The sequence below is a fragment of the Mustela nigripes genome, chromosome 11, assembly GCF_022355385.1.
Source record: "Mustela nigripes isolate SB6536 chromosome 11, MUSNIG.SB6536, whole genome shotgun sequence".
NCBI lineage: Eukaryota > Metazoa > Chordata > Mammalia > Carnivora > Mustelidae > Mustela > Mustela nigripes.
This window is the reverse complement of record NC_081567.1, coordinates 16,255,561-16,272,540: the sequence shown is the minus strand read 5'-3', so window position 1 is coordinate 16,272,540 and position 16,980 is coordinate 16,255,561. Positions and strand designations below refer to the sequence as shown.

At 56.6% G+C, this 16,980-nt stretch overlaps 1 protein-coding gene across 5 annotated transcripts in view; it reads left to right on the top strand.

Moving 5' to 3' along the window:
• ITGAL (integrin subunit alpha L) overlaps positions 1 to 16,980 on the top strand; it is a 36,264-nt gene that overhangs the window by 17,202 nt on the left and 2,082 nt on the right. Inside the window, exons 16-31 of one of the 5 annotated variants that reach the window (XM_059414909.1) lie at positions 8 to 168; positions 259 to 410; positions 2,160 to 2,249; positions 4,896 to 4,952; positions 5,042 to 5,112; positions 5,439 to 5,580; positions 7,374 to 7,484; positions 7,671 to 7,750; positions 7,864 to 7,950; positions 9,379 to 9,454; positions 9,590 to 9,655; positions 13,937 to 14,050; positions 14,315 to 14,371; positions 14,467 to 14,565; positions 14,964 to 15,059; positions 15,787 to 15,897. In XM_059414909.1, coding sequence (XP_059270892.1) covers positions 8 to 168; positions 259 to 410; positions 2,160 to 2,249; positions 4,896 to 4,952; positions 5,042 to 5,112; positions 5,439 to 5,580; positions 7,374 to 7,484; positions 7,671 to 7,750; positions 7,864 to 7,950; positions 9,379 to 9,454; positions 9,590 to 9,655; positions 13,937 to 14,050; positions 14,315 to 14,371; positions 14,467 to 14,565; positions 14,964 to 15,059; positions 15,787 to 15,897 — 1,570 coding nt within the window. Of the gene's footprint in view, positions 1 to 7; positions 169 to 258; positions 411 to 2,159; positions 2,250 to 4,895; positions 4,953 to 5,041; positions 5,113 to 5,438; positions 5,581 to 7,373; positions 7,485 to 7,670; positions 7,751 to 7,863; positions 7,951 to 9,378; positions 9,455 to 9,589; positions 9,656 to 9,823; positions 10,952 to 13,936; positions 14,051 to 14,314; positions 14,372 to 14,466; positions 14,566 to 14,963; positions 15,060 to 15,786; positions 15,898 to 16,980 lie in introns of those variants that run through there. The other 4 variants (XM_059414911.1, XM_059414910.1, XM_059414907.1 and 1 more) reach the window with 4 other exon arrangements.

Below are 16,980 nucleotides of genomic sequence, written 5' to 3'. Positions count from 1 at the left end.
TCCGCAGCTCCCGGCCCGTGGTGGACATCCTCACTCAGATCACCTTCTCCCCGGCGGAGATCCCGGTACACGAAGTGGAATGCTCCTATTCGCCCAGTAACAGGAAGAAAGAAGGAGTTAACATCACAGTCTGCTTCCAGGTCAAGCCTCTCACCCTCCAATTTCAAGGTCAGTGTCGTTTCCCAGAGCAGCTGCTTATGGCCCCAGGGCACCCCCCCAACCCTGCCCCTTCAACTTCTGACTTTTCTCCCCGCCCAGGACTCCTGGTTGCCAACCTCACTTACACTCTGCAGCTGGATGGCCATCGGAGCAGGAGCCGGGGACTGTTCCTGGGAGGGAGACATGAACTCAGCGGCCACACAGTGGTCACTGGACACCCATCCTGCACCAAGTTCTGGTTCCACTTCCCAGTAAGGAGCCGTGGGGGCTGCCCTAGGAAGTGCGGGTGTGGTGGAGCTGACCACGGTGACGGGCAGCAGCGGTGCAAGGCTCAGCTCGGTCATCATCTGGCTGGGTCACAAGGCCCTTGGGTCTCTTGACACCACCATTTCCTCATGTAATAGTGGTAATAATACCATTAGCATATTTCCTCTAGTTCTTAATCTATGGACGTAGGCGTTTTAACATCGTTACCATTAGAAAGTACTTCCCATTTTTTCCCCTAATTTTTCCACACATCATATATTTATGCTGCTACCCAGTTTTTATAAGTATTTGAATAGCTACAGAATATACAGTTATGGTGTGCATCCTGGTTTGCCAGGTACCCATAGTCATTTATTATTAACATCCATTGCAGAAAAAGATTTTCTTTTTTTTTTTTTTTTAAGATTTTTATTTATTTGTCAGAGAGAGGGAGAGAGAGCGAGCACCGGTAGACAGAATGGCAGGCAGAGGCAGAGGGAGAAGCAGGCTCCCTGACGAGCAAGGAACCCGATGTGGGACTCGATCCCAGGACGCTGGGATCATGACCTGAGCCGAAGGCAGCCGCTTAACCAACTGAGCCACCCAGGCGTCCCAAAAAGCATTTTCTTAATATCAGTTTGGGCAACTGCTGAGACACCCAAATTCAGTTTGCTTCTAACAGTGCTGTGTAAAATAGGGTTGATGGTAAATTATTCTGATCCCTTAAATATTTAATACGAGATTGGGTGTGGGACTGGTGTATAAGAACTTAAAGTTTGGGGGCACCTGGATGGCTCAGTTGGTTAAGCGTCCAACTCTTGATTTCAGCCCAGATCATGATCTTGGGGTTGTGAGATCAAGCCCCGGGTCGGGCTCCACACTCAGCATGGAGTCTGCTTGAGATTCTCTCTCTCTCTCTCCCTCTCCCTCTGTCCCTCATCCTCCCGACAAAAACAAAAAGATCCTGAGGTTCATTTTAAATTTTTTGTTATGGAGAAATTTCAAACATATAAAAGCAGAAAAAATAGCTCAGTGAACCCCCAAATAGCCATCACAGTGTTAACAGTTCTGAGCTCACTCTCCTAGTCATTCATACCTGCACTCCATGCCCCTCTGCTTGCCTGCACTCACCCCTACCCCCGATAAGATTTGGAGATTTTTGACATAAATTTGCCAGAGAAAAGGTAGTGTGTCATGATGGGAAGACCTTGGACTTGGGGATTGGATGGATTTGGGCTCACCTCCTAGCTCTAAGCCTTAGGAAACTTGGGTTACCTTATGTTCCTCCTCTCTAATGTGGGGATATGTTGACCTTATGTTCCTCCTCTCTAACGTGGGGATAATAATGCCTGCCTCTTAGGGTTGGTGAAGGAGTTCAGGGGAAGATGATTTGGGTGCCCACAAAGTGCCAGTTTTGTAGTCCCAGGGACTGGGAATAACATAAAAGGCCTAGACCCATCCCTGTTCTCAATGAATTAGGATATTCTAGTTATTCTAGAATATTCTTGTGCAAACCTCGGTAATGGCTGCCTAGAGTGGTTTGACAGAGATTCAGGGGTTTTGGTCAGGACTCAGTTGATCAGCAATGTCTGCCATGGGAGTTGGGGCTGAGAGAGCTGACTTGTGCTGATAAGGGACCCCGGGCATAGTAATCGCCTGATGCTAGAGTCTCACCATTTGTAAAGTACAAGCCAGGTGAGCATTTAACTGGAAGATTAAACTCACAACACCCGTGCCATTCCCATCACCTCCAGGTGTGCATTCAAGACCTCATCTCTCCCATCAACATCTCCCTAAATTTCTCTCTCCCGGAGGAAGAAGGGACACCGAGGGACCAACAGGCGGTAAGAAGCGTTCACCGGGGAATTGATAGGAAATGGGAGAGTAGATTTTCAGTTTAGCAGGACTGGATTATCGAGGAGTCTTTGGTTTTAAGCAATAGAAACCAAATACAGCAGGAAAGGAACGCATGGGAGCTTGTATTTGGCAAAGCAGGAGTGGGAAGGAGAATCAGTGGAGGCGCTGGGGGCCCTTGAGGGGAGGGGATAACGGATGGACCCTTCAGGACGCAGCCCCCTCAGTGAATGTCCCTGCCTAGCACCAGCCTCAGACCTCCGCAGGAGCCAGCACTGCTCAGGCTGCAGTTGCAGGGAGACCAGGGCACCCTGGTCAGCCTTCTCACCGAGGTGTATTTAGTTGTGAACAGGTAGTTTCCTCAAAGCCGAATTGGGGGACCATCATGATGTAAAACGAGAGGAAAGTATACCTTTCCGCATCTGCTGGACCACACACTCCCCACCTGGCGCCAGGGCCAGATTTCCTCTCCTCAAGTCCTTGATGCTCAGCTAGCGGTTTGGCTTCAAGGCAGCAGAATCTGGTGGAAAGAGCCCGAGCCTTCCCGCCCAAAGATGTGGATTTCCTTTTTCCTGGCGTGAACATCTGAGCAGGTCCCATCCATCTCTCGGACTGTGTCCCCGTCCATCAAATGCATCACGACATCGTGAGGCCTCTCGCAGAGCTGGAGCTGGGGACTGCTAAGCGCACTCTTTCTCGTGGCTTCTGGCAGCACCCACTGAGGCTCCCCGGTGCATGCTCACTCTCCTGGGGTCTGCAGGGAACAGTGGCTCGCTCCCCAGACATGAAAGCCCCTGCCCACCAAAAGCTCATCGAGGGCTTAATGGAAGTTGATGGAGCCCCTGCCTGTGCAAAGCCCTGTTCTGGGCACTGGCTCCACGGAGGCACATAAAACATGGTCCCTCCCCGGAAGGGGCTCCCAGCCTGCTCTGGGAGTCAGAGGAGTCAACAGGCAGTTAGGACAGGCGTGGGAAGATGCGACCCTTGCAGTCCCCAGGTAGAGCAGAGAAGGTGGACATTGAGAAGGGAGGCAGAGCTTGAACGCAGACAACGAAGACGGCAGAACCCCACGCAGCCGGCGGGGGAGAGGGTAGGACGGGCACCCCCTTCCCTTTGAGACTGATGCACACCCTTACATCTCATTGGTCAGAACTTGGTCACATGGCCACGCCTGAGAGCCTGGGAAGCGCAGCCTCCTGTCCAGCACCCCGTTTCCACCAACCCCATAACCCGATAAAAAGGGGAGGGTCTGTTTTAAAAGCAGGTGGCGAGGGACGATATGTGGAAACAATCAGCAGCCTCTGCCATCGGCACTATTTTTTTTTTCTTTTTTCTTTTTTTTTAAAGCCAGGCAGTGTGGAGTAGAAGCTCAGGGTAAAAAGAGACTTGGGCTCCCAGTTGTCCAGAAAGTCTTCCTGGGGGAAGTGGCTCTGGTTCTGGGTCTTGCAAAACGAGTCGACGTTGGGTCGGTAGATTGAGGCAAAAGGAAAGCTCTGGCGGTACCTTCAAGGGAAATGAGGAGGTGGGCTAGCTTCTGGAAGGGGGACAGCTGAGCAAGACAGGGACCCCGATGTCCACTTGGGGGCTGGCTGTGGTCTAGCGAGTGGCAGGAAACCCCCAAATCCATGTGGTCTAGCGAGTGGCAGGAATCCCATCTAGTGAGTGGGAGCAGTCAGCAGAGGCCCCCAGAAACCCTGCCCTGGGGGGAAGGCTCTGGAGGTTCTTTGGCAGGTGGCCTGGAAGTGGGGGAGGTTGGAGCCTTTCTAGAACATTCAGCTAATAACTCACGGGACGCTTCTATGACGCCATTACCCTCAGGATAAAATCCCAGCTGCCTAATGTGGCTTCAGGGCCCAGGGGAACCCGGACCCTGCTGCGGGCTCCCGCCCCCCCACGCCCCCTCCCCCACATAAGCTCTGCAGGGGTCCGAGCACCTTCCTGATGCTCCCACAGACGCCATCTCTCTTGCCTCGTGTCCTTTCTTCCTCCCGCTCCATTCTCTTCGCCGGGCTCTCTCCTGCTCGTGGTTTAGAATTCAGTTGAGATCCATTCCTTCAGGAAGCCTCCCTGACCCCCAGGTGGGGGACAGGGTTCCCTTCTGCAGGCTCTGGATGTACCCCGTACTGTCCCATCAAACTCTCGAAGATGCTGGTCATCTCTCCCCCCAGACTGGGGCACGGGCTGTGTGTTTCTCTGGTGTGCAACCAGCGCTCAGCACAGGGCTTGACCTGGAGCAGAAACCCCGGAGATGTCGGGAAAACTGGCCTTGAGCCGAGGAGAGCAGGAGAGCTGCTCCGGGCGGGGTCTGCCGGGACCACAGCGGGGACCACAGCGAAACCAGTCACGGGCGGGTGAGCCCAAGGAAGATGGGCTGCGCGGAGCTTTGGAGCTCCTTTGTCAAGGCCAGGTTCTCCTGTCCAGTGGACACCCTGAGCTTCAGCGTCCCTTAAGGAGCTGCGCAGGTGGCCTTGGGGCGGAGTCAGGAGGATGAGGTGCTGCCTGGAGCTCCTGAGGGGCCCCCCAAGCCGGCCCAGCCGAGCCCCAAGCTCTGAGCTCCTCAGCCCTCTTTCGACAGTTCCGCTGCCTCAACTTAACCATCTTGTTTCCTGCCCCCCCCCCCCACATTCTGTGCTCAGCAGGGCAAGAACGTACAGCCCATCCTGAGGCCCTCACTCCACGCAGAGACCAAGGAGGTAAGGGGGCAGGGGACAGCTGGAGAGGCCCGGGTCCGTCACTCTGCTCTGGGGCCTGGGCCTCCTAGGCTTTCTCCTCGGCCTTTCAGATTCCTTTCGAGAAGAACTGCGGAGAGGACAAGAAGTGTGAGGCGGACCTGGGGGTGTCGTTCGCTCCAGGGTAAGGCCTGGAATCTCGTGGGCTCTTTTGTCCCACTCGGTGTTTCCCTGAGGTAGCTCCCGGGTGTGGGAGAGAACCGGGGGCTTCGAGACAGAACACCCGCCTCTGCACTCACTACATGTGTCCTGTGGGCCTTAGTTTCCCCCTCTGAGAAATTCCAGGCCCTTGGGCCCCCCTGTCAGGATCCGATGAGGTCGAGTCTCTCAAAGCCTGAGCCCGGGAGCTGATTTCGGTGGATCTGTTTCTTCTAACCCGGCCGATCCCTCAGTTCTGAGCCTGCTTCCCGCACCTGGGCCCTTGTGACTTTTGCCGGGTCTTGCCCGCAGATCCGGAGTCCTGCGTCTGACCCCGTCTGCCAGCCTCTCCGTGTCGCTGACGCTGAGTAACTTACAAGAAGACGCTTACTGGGTCCGCCTCAACCTGAGCTTCCCCCAGGGACTCTCCTTCCGCAAGGTGGAAATGCGCAAGGTGAGCACCAAGGCCTGGCCTGCCTGAGGCCACCCTTGTCCCCACAGCTTCTGCTCCCCTGGCAGAACCTCGGGCAGACAGGACAGCCTGAAGCTGTGGGCAGCAGCTGGCGTGCTGAAGCCTTAGGTCCACAACGGGGTTCTCACGCCAACGGCCACCCCCTCCCTCTGTGGGTCGCGGATCCCACCACCCGGGAGGCTGGGGGCACCTGCAGGGCTCGTGAGAGGGTCCCCTGGAGTGGAGACTGTGACACAGATTTCGTGAGCTCCGGCTCCCTCCCTCTGAAAGGCGACCAACGTGTTTTTGCAGAGTGGCCTAGGTTGTTTTAGATACAACGTTTACTCTGTTAATTATTAGCCCAGAAGTAATGCATGATCACCCCCAGAAAGTTGGAAATCCCAGAGAAGCTTAGAGAAGACTATCGCCCCGTATTCTTAAAACCAGCAGTTACGGCTTTTAACGTTTTGGTGTTTATCCTGCTGTGTGTCTACGCAGGTGCATTATAAATTACATGGCATCTTCGTTCATTCTATACCTGTTTTAACTGACTGGCGTTTTGTTCTCATTTGGTTATTTTTCCTCCTTATTTTTAAAACAAATGGTTATTGTGGTAAAATATACATAATAGAAAATTTACCATTTCAATCCTTTTCAAGCACACACTTCGGTGGCATTGAGAACATGTCCAGTGCTGCGCCACCAGCATCGGTCTACGGAATGTTCCCGTCGTCTCAAACACAAACTTCCCATCCGTTAAAAGCGACAACTCCCTCAGCCCCCGGCCATCTCTCATGTACTTTCTCTCTCTATGAATTTGCTGCTCTCCATTTTTCACAGAAGTGGAATCATATGATATTGTCCTCTTGTGTCTGCCTTCTCCAATTAGTGTGGGGCTTGTGAGGTGGCTTGGGCGAATTTGCTTCCTTTTTTAAGGCTAAATAATATTTCCATTGTATGGATAGGCTCCATTTTGTTTATCCAGTCATCTGTCTGCGGACATTTGAATTATTCTTGCCCCGCAGCATTAAGCGCTTCCTCACGGGGCGTCTAGTAGAGTGATGAAAAACTGGAGATCTGGAGTCAGACAGACCCCTGTTCCCATTCCTACCAGATCCCTGCTGGGTGACCCAGAGGTGGGACCAGGAGAAGTCACTCGACTTCAGGGCTTGGGTGCCTCTGTCTCCTTATCCGGTTCCCTCCCCAATTTGAGACGGAGATCTGTCCTCACAGATGATGAAGAAGATGAAAGGTTCTGTGCTGCTTAGCCCAGGATCAGGGCTCAAGCTCATTTTTTTTTTTAAGGTTTTATTTATTTATTTGACAGAGAGAAACAGCCAGAAAGGGAACACAAGGAGGGGGAGCAGGAGAGGGAGCAGCAGGCTCCTGCCAGGCAGGGAACCCGATGCGGGACTCGGTCCCAGCACCCTGGGATCACGACCTGAGCGGAAGGCAGACGCTTCATGACTGAGCCGCCCAGGCACCCCTCGAGCTCATTTTTTAGAACAGTTGCTGACTGTGTAGATCTCACTGCGTCCGCGCCTGGCGCCGAACCATGCCTAGCTCCTTGAACTGCTGGATCACTTCTGGATTTTCACAGTGATACACAGCACTGCAGTGAACATCTTTGAATGAAGCCTCTGTCTGTGCCCCTGATTCTCTGCCCGACCCCCACCCCCGAGAATGTGCCCCCACAGGGACAGAGCAGGGGCGGTGTGGGCCCTGAGGGTTGGTGGCCTCCGGGAACCTTGGCCTTGCCCGCTAAGAAGTGTGTTCCTCCTCTTCTCGCCCCCCAGCCCCACAGCCACATACCTGTGAGCTGTGAGGAGCTCCCTGAGGTGTCCAAGCTTCTGACCAGGATCCTTTCCTGCAATGTGAGCTCCCCCATCTTTAAAGCAGACAGTGTGGTGAGTGTCTCAAGCTCTGAGGAGCGAAGCCCCCCGAGGGGCCGGGCTGAGGTGGGGCGGGAGGGACCGGTAATGGGTAAGGAAGGCCCCCCCCCACCCCAAAGGGAATGACAGCTTGAACTTTGGAGTCAGGGCTCGGGTGCCCCGAGATGTCTCCTTCCTCACTCCCCTCTTCTCCCCTGCCAGGTTACCCTCCACGTGATGTTTCATACGCTGCTGAACAGCTCCTGGGGGGACTTGGTCGAGCTGCACGCCAATGTGAGCTGGTGAGCAGGTCCCCAGGCAGCCCCCAGGGGCCCCGCTGACCCGCTCGCAGACGGCCCCAGGGGCCTGGCCACGCGCTTCTCCCAACACTGCCCCCTGCCTTGCCCCCGCGCAGTGACAATGAGGACTCGCAAGTCTTGGAGAACAACTTGGCCACCACCAGCATCCCCGTCCTGTACCCCATCAACATCCTGACCGAGGAGTAAGTTGAGGCCCCACCGCCCTTCTCTTCCACCTCCGCCTCCCCACCCGGGGCTCGGCCTCCCCACCCGGGGCTCGGCCTCCCCACCCGGGGCTCGGCCCCCCCAGGGTAATCAGAGCTGCTGCCAACCACAAGCCCAAGAGTTTTCAACACCCAGAAGGGCGGAGGCCCTTTAAGAGTTCTGAAATCAGCGGTTTGCTGATGGAGGAGGAAGTGCATGGAGGCTTGAGCTTATCCACCCCTTGTGCGGCAGCTGTGCTCCCTCCACGGGACCCGGACCGGGACCAGAGACCAGGCAGGCTCAGAGAAGGGGGAATCTCCCCCAGAGGCGTACAGCTAAGCAGCACGGCTGCTGGTGTCCGAATTTGGGTCTAAATGACCCCCAAACCGCATGCTAGATGCAGCCCCTTCCTGGAGGGACCTGGAAGGGAGAAGGAGAAACTCTTCACCACGGCTCTTGTCAACAGAGAGCTCCTACTCAGGTAGGAGAAGCCGAGGTCACGTGGGCACAGAATAAGAGAGAGAGTCTCACAAGATTAAGGCAGGACGGACCGTGGGGATCACCAGTTGGATTTTCTCATTTACAGAAAAGGGGATGAAGCCCAAAAAGCAGAGTAGCTCTCGCCAGTGGGCTCAGGGGGAGGAGATCGGGGACAGGGACCTAGCCAAGGTCTCCGGTACTTTTGAACGCGAATGCCAAGCACAATGATGTAGTCTGAAGTGTGGTATGACGTTAGAGCCAGGAGAGTTGGAAGAGAGATGGATTCATGGAGATGCAGGGGCTTGAGCTGGGGTCTGGAGGATGAAGGGGCTCAGGGAAGTGCCAGGGAAGAGGAAGCACGTTGTCGCAGTGGAGACAAGCGTAGGTGGACGGAAGCAGCAGACAGTGGGGTGGGTTTGGGGAACAGGGAGTGTGCGGGCGCGGGGACGATGCGTGTGGGGTGTGCAGCGGGCGGCCTGGGCATGGGGGATGCTGGGGGCCTGACCCTGGCGGGCAGCAGGGCTGTCAGCGGATCCCGAGGAGGTAGACGGCAGGATCAGACGGCGACATTAGGAAGGTCACTGGAAGGATGAGATGGCGAGGAAACTAGAGGCTGGTGCCGTTGTGCAGGAGATAAAGGACCCAGAGGACAGCGGAGACCCTCATGGGGCGAGGGGGACCTTGTGTGGTGGGGAGCACACAGCTCCAAAGCACACCCACCTGGGTTCCAGCCCAGGCCCCCCGCGGCAGGAGGCCGGGCAGCAGACGGACCCCTTCCACGAGCCTCACTTCCCAGAGGGAAACAGCAAAGCACTGGGTAACAGGAAAGCTTGCCTGCGTGATCCCTGGGGAGGCCCTCGGAGGCTGCCCCGGCCCCTGGTCCCTGCTCTGCTGGAGATGCGGTCCTCGTCTCCCCTTCCTACCTCTGCTCTTCCCTCTCTCCACAGCAAGGAAAACTCCACACTGTATGTCAGCTTCACTCCCAAGGGTCCCAGGAGCCGCGCTGTCAACCACTTCTACCAGGTATGAGCCTCTGTGTGACAAGGCCCTTGGGGGTCACGCAATTTTCAGCCCCATCCTGAGGACCGAGGCTGCGGAGACCCAGCCCTGTCCTCAGCGAATCCAGTGGCCTCCACCTCACCCTGCCATCCTTCCTAGAGCACCTCACAGCCTCTGCGGACTTTCCCCGGCCTCTTTCTCCAGCACCGGATACTTTGTCTGTGGGTGAGAGAGAACCTAGATTTTCACGCACACATTTAATGAGCCACTGCTCTAGTCTGGGTACTTGGCTAGTGGCTGGGGCAGCAGTTATGTAAGTCAGGGACCCTGACCCCTCACCCGACCCAAGTTCTGTGCTGGAGCTTTATCTGTGTGACCCCCACCTCCACTTAGGATTCTCCCCCAACCCGTGAGAGCCGCAGAAGGCAGAGGCGTAGCCATTCCCCGCGTACAGATGAGACATGCACAGCACAGAGGGGTCCAGCGACCTGCCAGGTTACACAGCTCCTAAAGGGGAAAGGTCAGATTCCAGCACTTACTGAAATACCAGAATTCATGAGTTTAACCTCTGAGTTAACGATCTGTCGCTTCTCAATGCCATATGCTCGGGGCTATAACAGCAATCTTCATTATGGGAGGGAAGAAGACAGAGGCCGCCCCCTGGGTCTAAAGCACCGGGGGTCTAAGGCTTCTTTCGAGGTAACCTCTGAGACGGAAGTAGGTACCGACTCCCCCAAGGACATTCTCGTTTTCCGGTGGAAGAAACTGAGTCCCCACAGAGACACTCTCTTTGCCCAAGGCCACACTGGCATAAGGGCAGACTGGGGCAGGGCCCCCCAAGCAAGGGACCCCAGCCGGGTAGAACAAGAGCAGAGGCCGGAGCCATCTCACTGGGATACGATGACCTCCCCCCTGGGGAGGTCAGGTGTCCATTTGCACAGAGAATGGCCACTAGGCTTGGTTTCTAGTGCTGGTCACGGGAATGCCTCCGGGTTCCCCAAGGAGGTTGGCAGACTAGTCCTTTTACCAGCAGAGCAGTGGGGAAGATTTGGGCAGGCGTGGATGCAAGCCCCAACTCTACCCTTCGATCTCTGTGTGATCTTGGGCCAAGGGCTTCACTGTCCATGCCTCGGTTCCCTGCTGTGACTCATGGCGTTTGGAAGAACTTGCAGGGGTCGGTCGTGAGGGTGAAGTGGCTCACTTACTCCACATGGGGTGCTTGGCCCAGTGCCTGGGAAGTGGAGGTGATTAATGGCTGGGCAGGTGTTGTGCGGCTGCAGATTCCGCAGCGACTGTGGAAGCCTGCTTCTCTCCTTGCCCTGCTCCTCTGGGAACCGACGCAAACCCTCTGCGCTCCCCTCCCCCCCACACCCCATTTCTCTCTCTCTCTCTCTCTCTCTCTCAAGTCAGCCTGGCCAGATGCCTCCAGCTCCTCCGGCCACCTTGGCACCCTCCAGCATCTCAAGCTCTGCCTTTGGCTGCCTGGCCCACTGCTTGGCCACTCTTGCTAAAGACCCTAATGATCTCTGTTTTAGCTAAACCCCGCTCAGTGTGGGACACTGGTGATCTTTCTGTCTTGCCAGAAGCTCTCCTGTTAGGCTCTTTTTTTTTTTTTTTTTTTTTTTGCCACAGGGAGGTCACCTGGGGTCTCTTGTAAGCTCGACAGGCTGGGTAGTCCCGTGCGAGCAGGGTCTGCTTCCTCACTTTCCTCCCTCTGCTCTTCCCCTGGCCAGGTCGGACACATAAGCTTCAGCCAGACCCGAAAGCTTTTTGAAGCTCTGCCATTTCAAGCTGTGTGGCCTTGGGCGGTTTGCTTAGCCTCTCTGGGCATCAGTTTCTCAGTCAGTAAAATGGGGATAATAATCGCACCTACTTTATGGGGTTGTTAAGAGGAAAAACCAGGACGATGCATGTGAAGTGTTCTGCATCGCACTCGACACGTCCGCCAGCAAAGCGGTGGCTGCTTTGAGGCTTGTTCTCACCCTCATCCAAGGAAGGTGATGGAACACCATCGTCCCGGTCTCGGGAGGCCCAGCTGGGGCTCAGATGCCAGCTCTGCTCCCCGATCACTTCAGACAAACCAGTCTCCCTGAACCTCAGCCATCCCCTCGGTGACGCAGGGATGACAGCGCTGCCCGGGCCTAGATCCAGCATTCAGCGACCACCGCGGGGGCCGCACGCTCGCACCACTGCCCACCCCGCAGTCTGAGTCCCCCTGCGGCTCCCAAGTCCACACTGTGACCCTCCGGCTCCTCTGTCCCCTGCAGCCTGTCACTGCTCTCCACCAGGATTACTTCAAACATCTTTTTTTTTTTTTGTCATGATAGAATGAGATACAAGTCACAGTCCGTATGATTTACCTGCTTCTTTAAAAAAAGATTTTATTTATTTATTCCAGAGAGAGAGACCACACGAATGAGGGGGAGGGGCAGAAGGAGAGGGAGAAGCAGATGCCCCGCTGAGCAGGGAGCCAGATGCAGGGCTCGATCCTAGGACCCTGAGATCACGACCTGAGCAGGAAGGCAAGGGCTCCATTGACTGAGCCACCCAGGCGCCCCTGATTTACCCGCTTTTAAAGCGTACCGGTCCGGGGCAGCTGGGCGGCTCAGTCCCTTAAGGGTCTGACTTCAGTTCAGGTACTGATATCAGCGTCTGGGTTCAGTATTGGGGTCCCCTGCTCAGTGGGGAGTCTGCCTGTCCCTCCCTCTCCCGCTGCCCGTCTCCAGGCTGGTGCTCTCTTTGTCCCTCTTTCAAATAAGTAGGTAAAATCTTAAAAAAAAATAGTGTGCATTTCAGTGACTCTTATATTTGCAAAGTTGTATGACCATCACCACAATCTAATTTTAGAAGATTTTCTTTATTCCAGAAAGAACCTTCACGTAGGGGAGGAATCCTACAGTACCGGGTCTTTTGTGACAAGCTTCTGTGGGTTCCCAGGGTGGTTTCGGGGTCATCCGCACTGTAGCCCAGGCCCGTGCTATGCTCTTTTTTCTTGCCAGATAATATTCCACTGTGAGGTGGGCCGCACTAGATTTGTCTGCTCGTCTGCTGGTGGACACCTCGGTGCTTTCCACTTTCTGGCTCTTATAGACCGTGTTGCTTGAATGTTCCTGCCCAGACTTCAGTGTTGACAGGTTTTCTTTCTCTTGGGTATATACCTAAGAGTGCAATTCTTCCTCCTGAGGCTTTGTCTCAGTGTGTTCTAAACCAAGTGTGGCGCTTTCCCCTAAGCCAACACCACCTCAGGGGTGCTCAAAACCACCCTTTCCCTCAAGTAAAACTTCCGAGTCTGGGTGAGTCTGTCCTTCCTCTATGCGTGGCCCCGGCCTCAACTTCCAGTCCGTGTTCTCTTGTCTCCTTGGCCCCCACGACTGCTCCGACTCTGGCCCCTCATCTTCTTGCGGCTGTTGGCACAGGCTGCCGGCTTGGACCTCGGCCTGCTATCCCCACTGGGTTCCGTTCTGGGCCTGCTGTGAGGGAGCCCCCCGGAGCCTGCCCTCCTCAGCTAACTTCCGTGACTCACCATTGCCTACTTGAGGGTCCCCTGATTTCTGGCCTTAGGCCTTCAGGGCACACAGTCTCGCCTCAAGTTTCCTTTCCAGACGTGTGTCCGACCTCTCTGGCCCAGGCCCCCAACCTCCCTCCGGGTCTCACCCGCCTGGTGCTGTCCTGACTCCCCGCATTTTTGCTCCCGGGGGGGGGGGGGCCTCCCCCACCTTCCTCTGTCCCCTCCCCTCAGTCTTCTACGGTGAAGTTCAAAGGCCACTCTGACACAGCCCTTTTTAATTTAATGGACCTGATCTTTTTCAAGCGTCCGCAAATGTTTGCCAAGTGACCCGTGGTAGAACCTTTCCGACTGGCTCTGAGATTCCCTGCTCGGCCTCCCTGAGCCGTTCCGTGGTGCTGCTCCTGAGTTACTCCTTAGCGGCTTCTGGATCTTCCAGCCCTCGCCCAAGCTGGCCCTCTCATCTAAAGGGCACTCAGGCCCTGTTTCTTCAATCAGTCCAACGCCCAGAGCAAGTCCTTCCCAACCTGCATTGTGCAAACAACTGTCGCATCTGTGCGACCTCTGTGTGACAGTGGTACATGCCCCTCCTTCTGGCACGCATTCGAACACTGACTTTTCTGGAAGCCCGCTGTGTGCTAGATAGTGCGTCAGGCAGCAGGGAGTCGTCGGCAAAAGGAGCCACAACTGCTGCCCTCATGGAGCATGTAGCCCCCGGACAGACAGACCCCGTCCTGCTGGGGACGCAGAGCTCTGTGGGAACATGCAGCGGGGATGGGGGGGGGCGCTGCCCTCTCCTTGGGGAGTCAGCTGATCGCCTCGAAGGTTTGCCCTCGGAGAAGGCAGAGAGGCACATGCAGCCCGCAGGGGCAAGCTTCGAGGACGAGCTGTCCTTGCCCGCCGCCTGGCGAAGAGCAGGCCCTCAGGCCTCAGCCAGTGAGCTTGCCTCTGGAGGGGTGGCCGGCATTTAGGGCTCTGCTGTCCCATGTCCTCTGTCCTAGGTGAGGATTCAGCCCTCTGTCTACGACCACAACGTGCCCGCCCTGGAGGCCGTGGTTGGGGTGCCGGGGCCTCACAGCGAGGGGCCCATCACACAGGAGTGGACTGTGCAGATGGTAAGTAGCCGGGGCCCAGGGGAAGGAGGGGCCCTCGGGATGGTGGGAGTGAGCTCCGAAGGCGGCTACAGACGTGTGGGAAGGGAGCGAGGACGATGCGCCCTGTTGGGCTCAGTGATTTCCGAACCTGCCAAGAGCCAGTGGGTGAACCGGGATGCCCCGGATCTGAGGAACGGAGAGGGAGGCCACGTTCTGGCCTTAAGGGGCCAGCGTCCCCCCCTCTGTGCTCTGGACTAAGCGAGGACCCCATCTCATCACTCCTAGGACCCTCCTGTGACCTGCTATCGTGAGGATCTGGAGAGGCTGCCCAGCGAGGCTGAGGTCCGGGCCTGGGGGCTCAGAAGTTGGGTGGGGGCCGGCCGAGTGCCGGTGGGAAGACGGGCCTCTCTGAGCCCCGCTGTCTTCCTTCTCGGCAGCCTTGTTTGCTCAGAGCCAAGTTCCACTGTCCACTTGACTTCAAGGAGGAGATCCTCGTCCAAGTGACCGGGAAGGTGGAGCTGCTGGGGGAGATCGAGGTTAGCAGCTGCTGCAACAGGTGCAGCGGGTCGGGGGGCTTGAGGGAGAAGCAGCGGGCTCCCCACCAGATGGGCTTCCTACATTTTTCTTTACGACCGGATGCGAAGCCCTGATCCTTTCACAGCGGCCGGTGAAAGACATCCGTGATTTGCTTGAAATTTGCCAGGCGGCTTTCCTGGGCCTATGGGTGGTTCTTCTGGGTTCTTTGTAGGGAAGATTTCCTTCCAGCAGCGGGGCGTGGCCCCTTAGGAGGCTCCAGTGGAGAACTCAGCCCCCGTGGCCCTCCCCACCAGGGCCCGTTGTCCTCAGCTTCTCCCCCTGAGTCAGGTGGGGTGCAGAAGGCAGCAGGTTCTGGTCCTTGCTTTCCCGGCCTGACGTCTCCCACGGCCCTCCCCAGGCCTCCGCCGTGTTCAGCCTCTGCAGCTCCCTCTCGGTCTCCTTCAACAGCAGCAGGCATTTCCACCTCTACGGCAGCAACGCCTCCCTGGCCCAGGTAAGGCTCTAGCTTCTCAGAAGCCCAGGAACAGAGGTGGGTGGAGGGCTCTGCAGAGCCCCGGGGGCGGAGCTGGAGGAGCTAGAGCAGAAGCCAGAGGTCCCCGGCTGGGCCCAGAAGGAAGAGCTTCCAGGCAGTCAGAGCGGTTGGTCTTGGCGAGGGCCGTGGAGGGCTCCCTGCCACCACCGGTGGGCACGCAGTCAGGCTATGAGGTCACCCGTCTGATGAGATGCGTCAGGCAGAGATCCGTGTGACGGCAGCTCAGCAGAGGGTACCCACCCCGTGCCCACTCGGAGCGTGGCAGGAAAGCCCTCGAAGCAGAACAAGCAGCGAGCATGGGGGCTCAGGCCGCCCAGGCGAGAGGGTGGCCAGGCGGTTTGCAGAGCGGGAAGCTCGGAGCAGGGAAGGGAAGCTGCCCCTCATTAGGTAAGCCTCAGCCAGGTTCTGGAAGGTTTGGCATACTGGGCCGAGATTCTGACATTTCATTCTGGCCTCAAGACAGCCACATCAGGGCTTCCGCTGGGTCATGCGCTGGGTCATGCGCATGTCTGCCCGCTGGCTCCGGGGGCTGCATGGGGTGGTGTGGGGGTGGGGGTTCCCTGGAGGGAGGCATCCAGGCCAGCCTGGCAGTGTGGGGCAGCCCCGACCAGAGCCGCGAAGACCTAGCCATTCACAAGCATGTCAGAGGTGGGAGAGCCTTCTCATGCCCCCAGCTCTCCGCCTGCAGGTCCTCATGAAGGTGGACATCGTTTATGAGAAGGAAATGCTCTACGTCTACGTGCTGAGCGGCATCGGAGGACTCTTGGTGCTGCTGGTGATTTTCGCCGTCCTCTATAAGGTGGGAGCTTCTGGGAGCCGCGGGCCTGCCTTAGACAGCCAGCCTGGGGGAAGGGGGTTCGCAGGAGTCAGGGCAGAGACTGTCACGGTCCAGGACCGCTAAAGATCAAGGAGGCCTCGGCCCACTCCCTCCTTCCACAGATAAGGCTCCTGAGGCCCCACGAGCAAACGAGACTCCCCCCAATCCCTCCACCAGGACTCGGTACCCAGGGAAGGAGGGGGCGCCCACGACTCAAGGGCCGGGCCCTGGGACACAGAGAGACATACCACAGACATGGTCCCTGCCTTTGGGGGGTCTCACAGTCTAATGGTGGAGACGGGCGCACTTGGGGGGGCTCCCAGTCTAATGGCAGAGACAGGCGCACACATGATAAGGGCTCCACTCAAAGGCCTGTATGCTGGAACTTCACTTAGGCTGGGGGAGTCCGGGAAGGCCTCCCAGGAGAGGAGGCGTTTGAGTTGGGATTTGAAGGAGTCGCCAGGTGATGAATGCTGGAGGACAGATGTTCCGTACGAAACCCTCAAATCCTCCAGAAAAGCACAGAAAATCAGTTTCTTCTTGTTGCATTCCCCCAGGGTCGTCATTAACAACCATTTGGTTTCTGTTCTTCCAGGTTCTAATTTTGTTGTTTAAATGTGCGTATACGTGTGAGCATGAGAGAGGCAGAGGGAAAAAGTCAGCGTCTGTGTATATAGGTAGAAAACATAAAAGAGGGGCGCCTGGGTGGCCCAGTCAGTTAAGCCTCTGCCTCTGGCTCAAGTCATGATCCCGAGGTCCTGGGATCGAGCCCCGGCGTTGGACTCCATGCTCAGCGGGGAGTCTGCTGCTTCTCCCTCTCCCTCTGCTGTTGCTCCCCCTGCTTGTGCGCTCTCTCTCTGTCTCAAATAACTAAATAAAATCTAAGGAAAAGAAAAGAAAACATAAACGGAAGAATCCCATATAAACTGCTCGGGGGCTTGGGTTTCCCGCGGAGTATTGTGCTGCTGTCCCTCCGCGCGAGCACGCTCACATCCACCTCTTGCTCTGTAACCTGCGCTGCTTTGCCGCTGTCCAGATGCCCTGCCTGTTCTTTGATGAGATCCC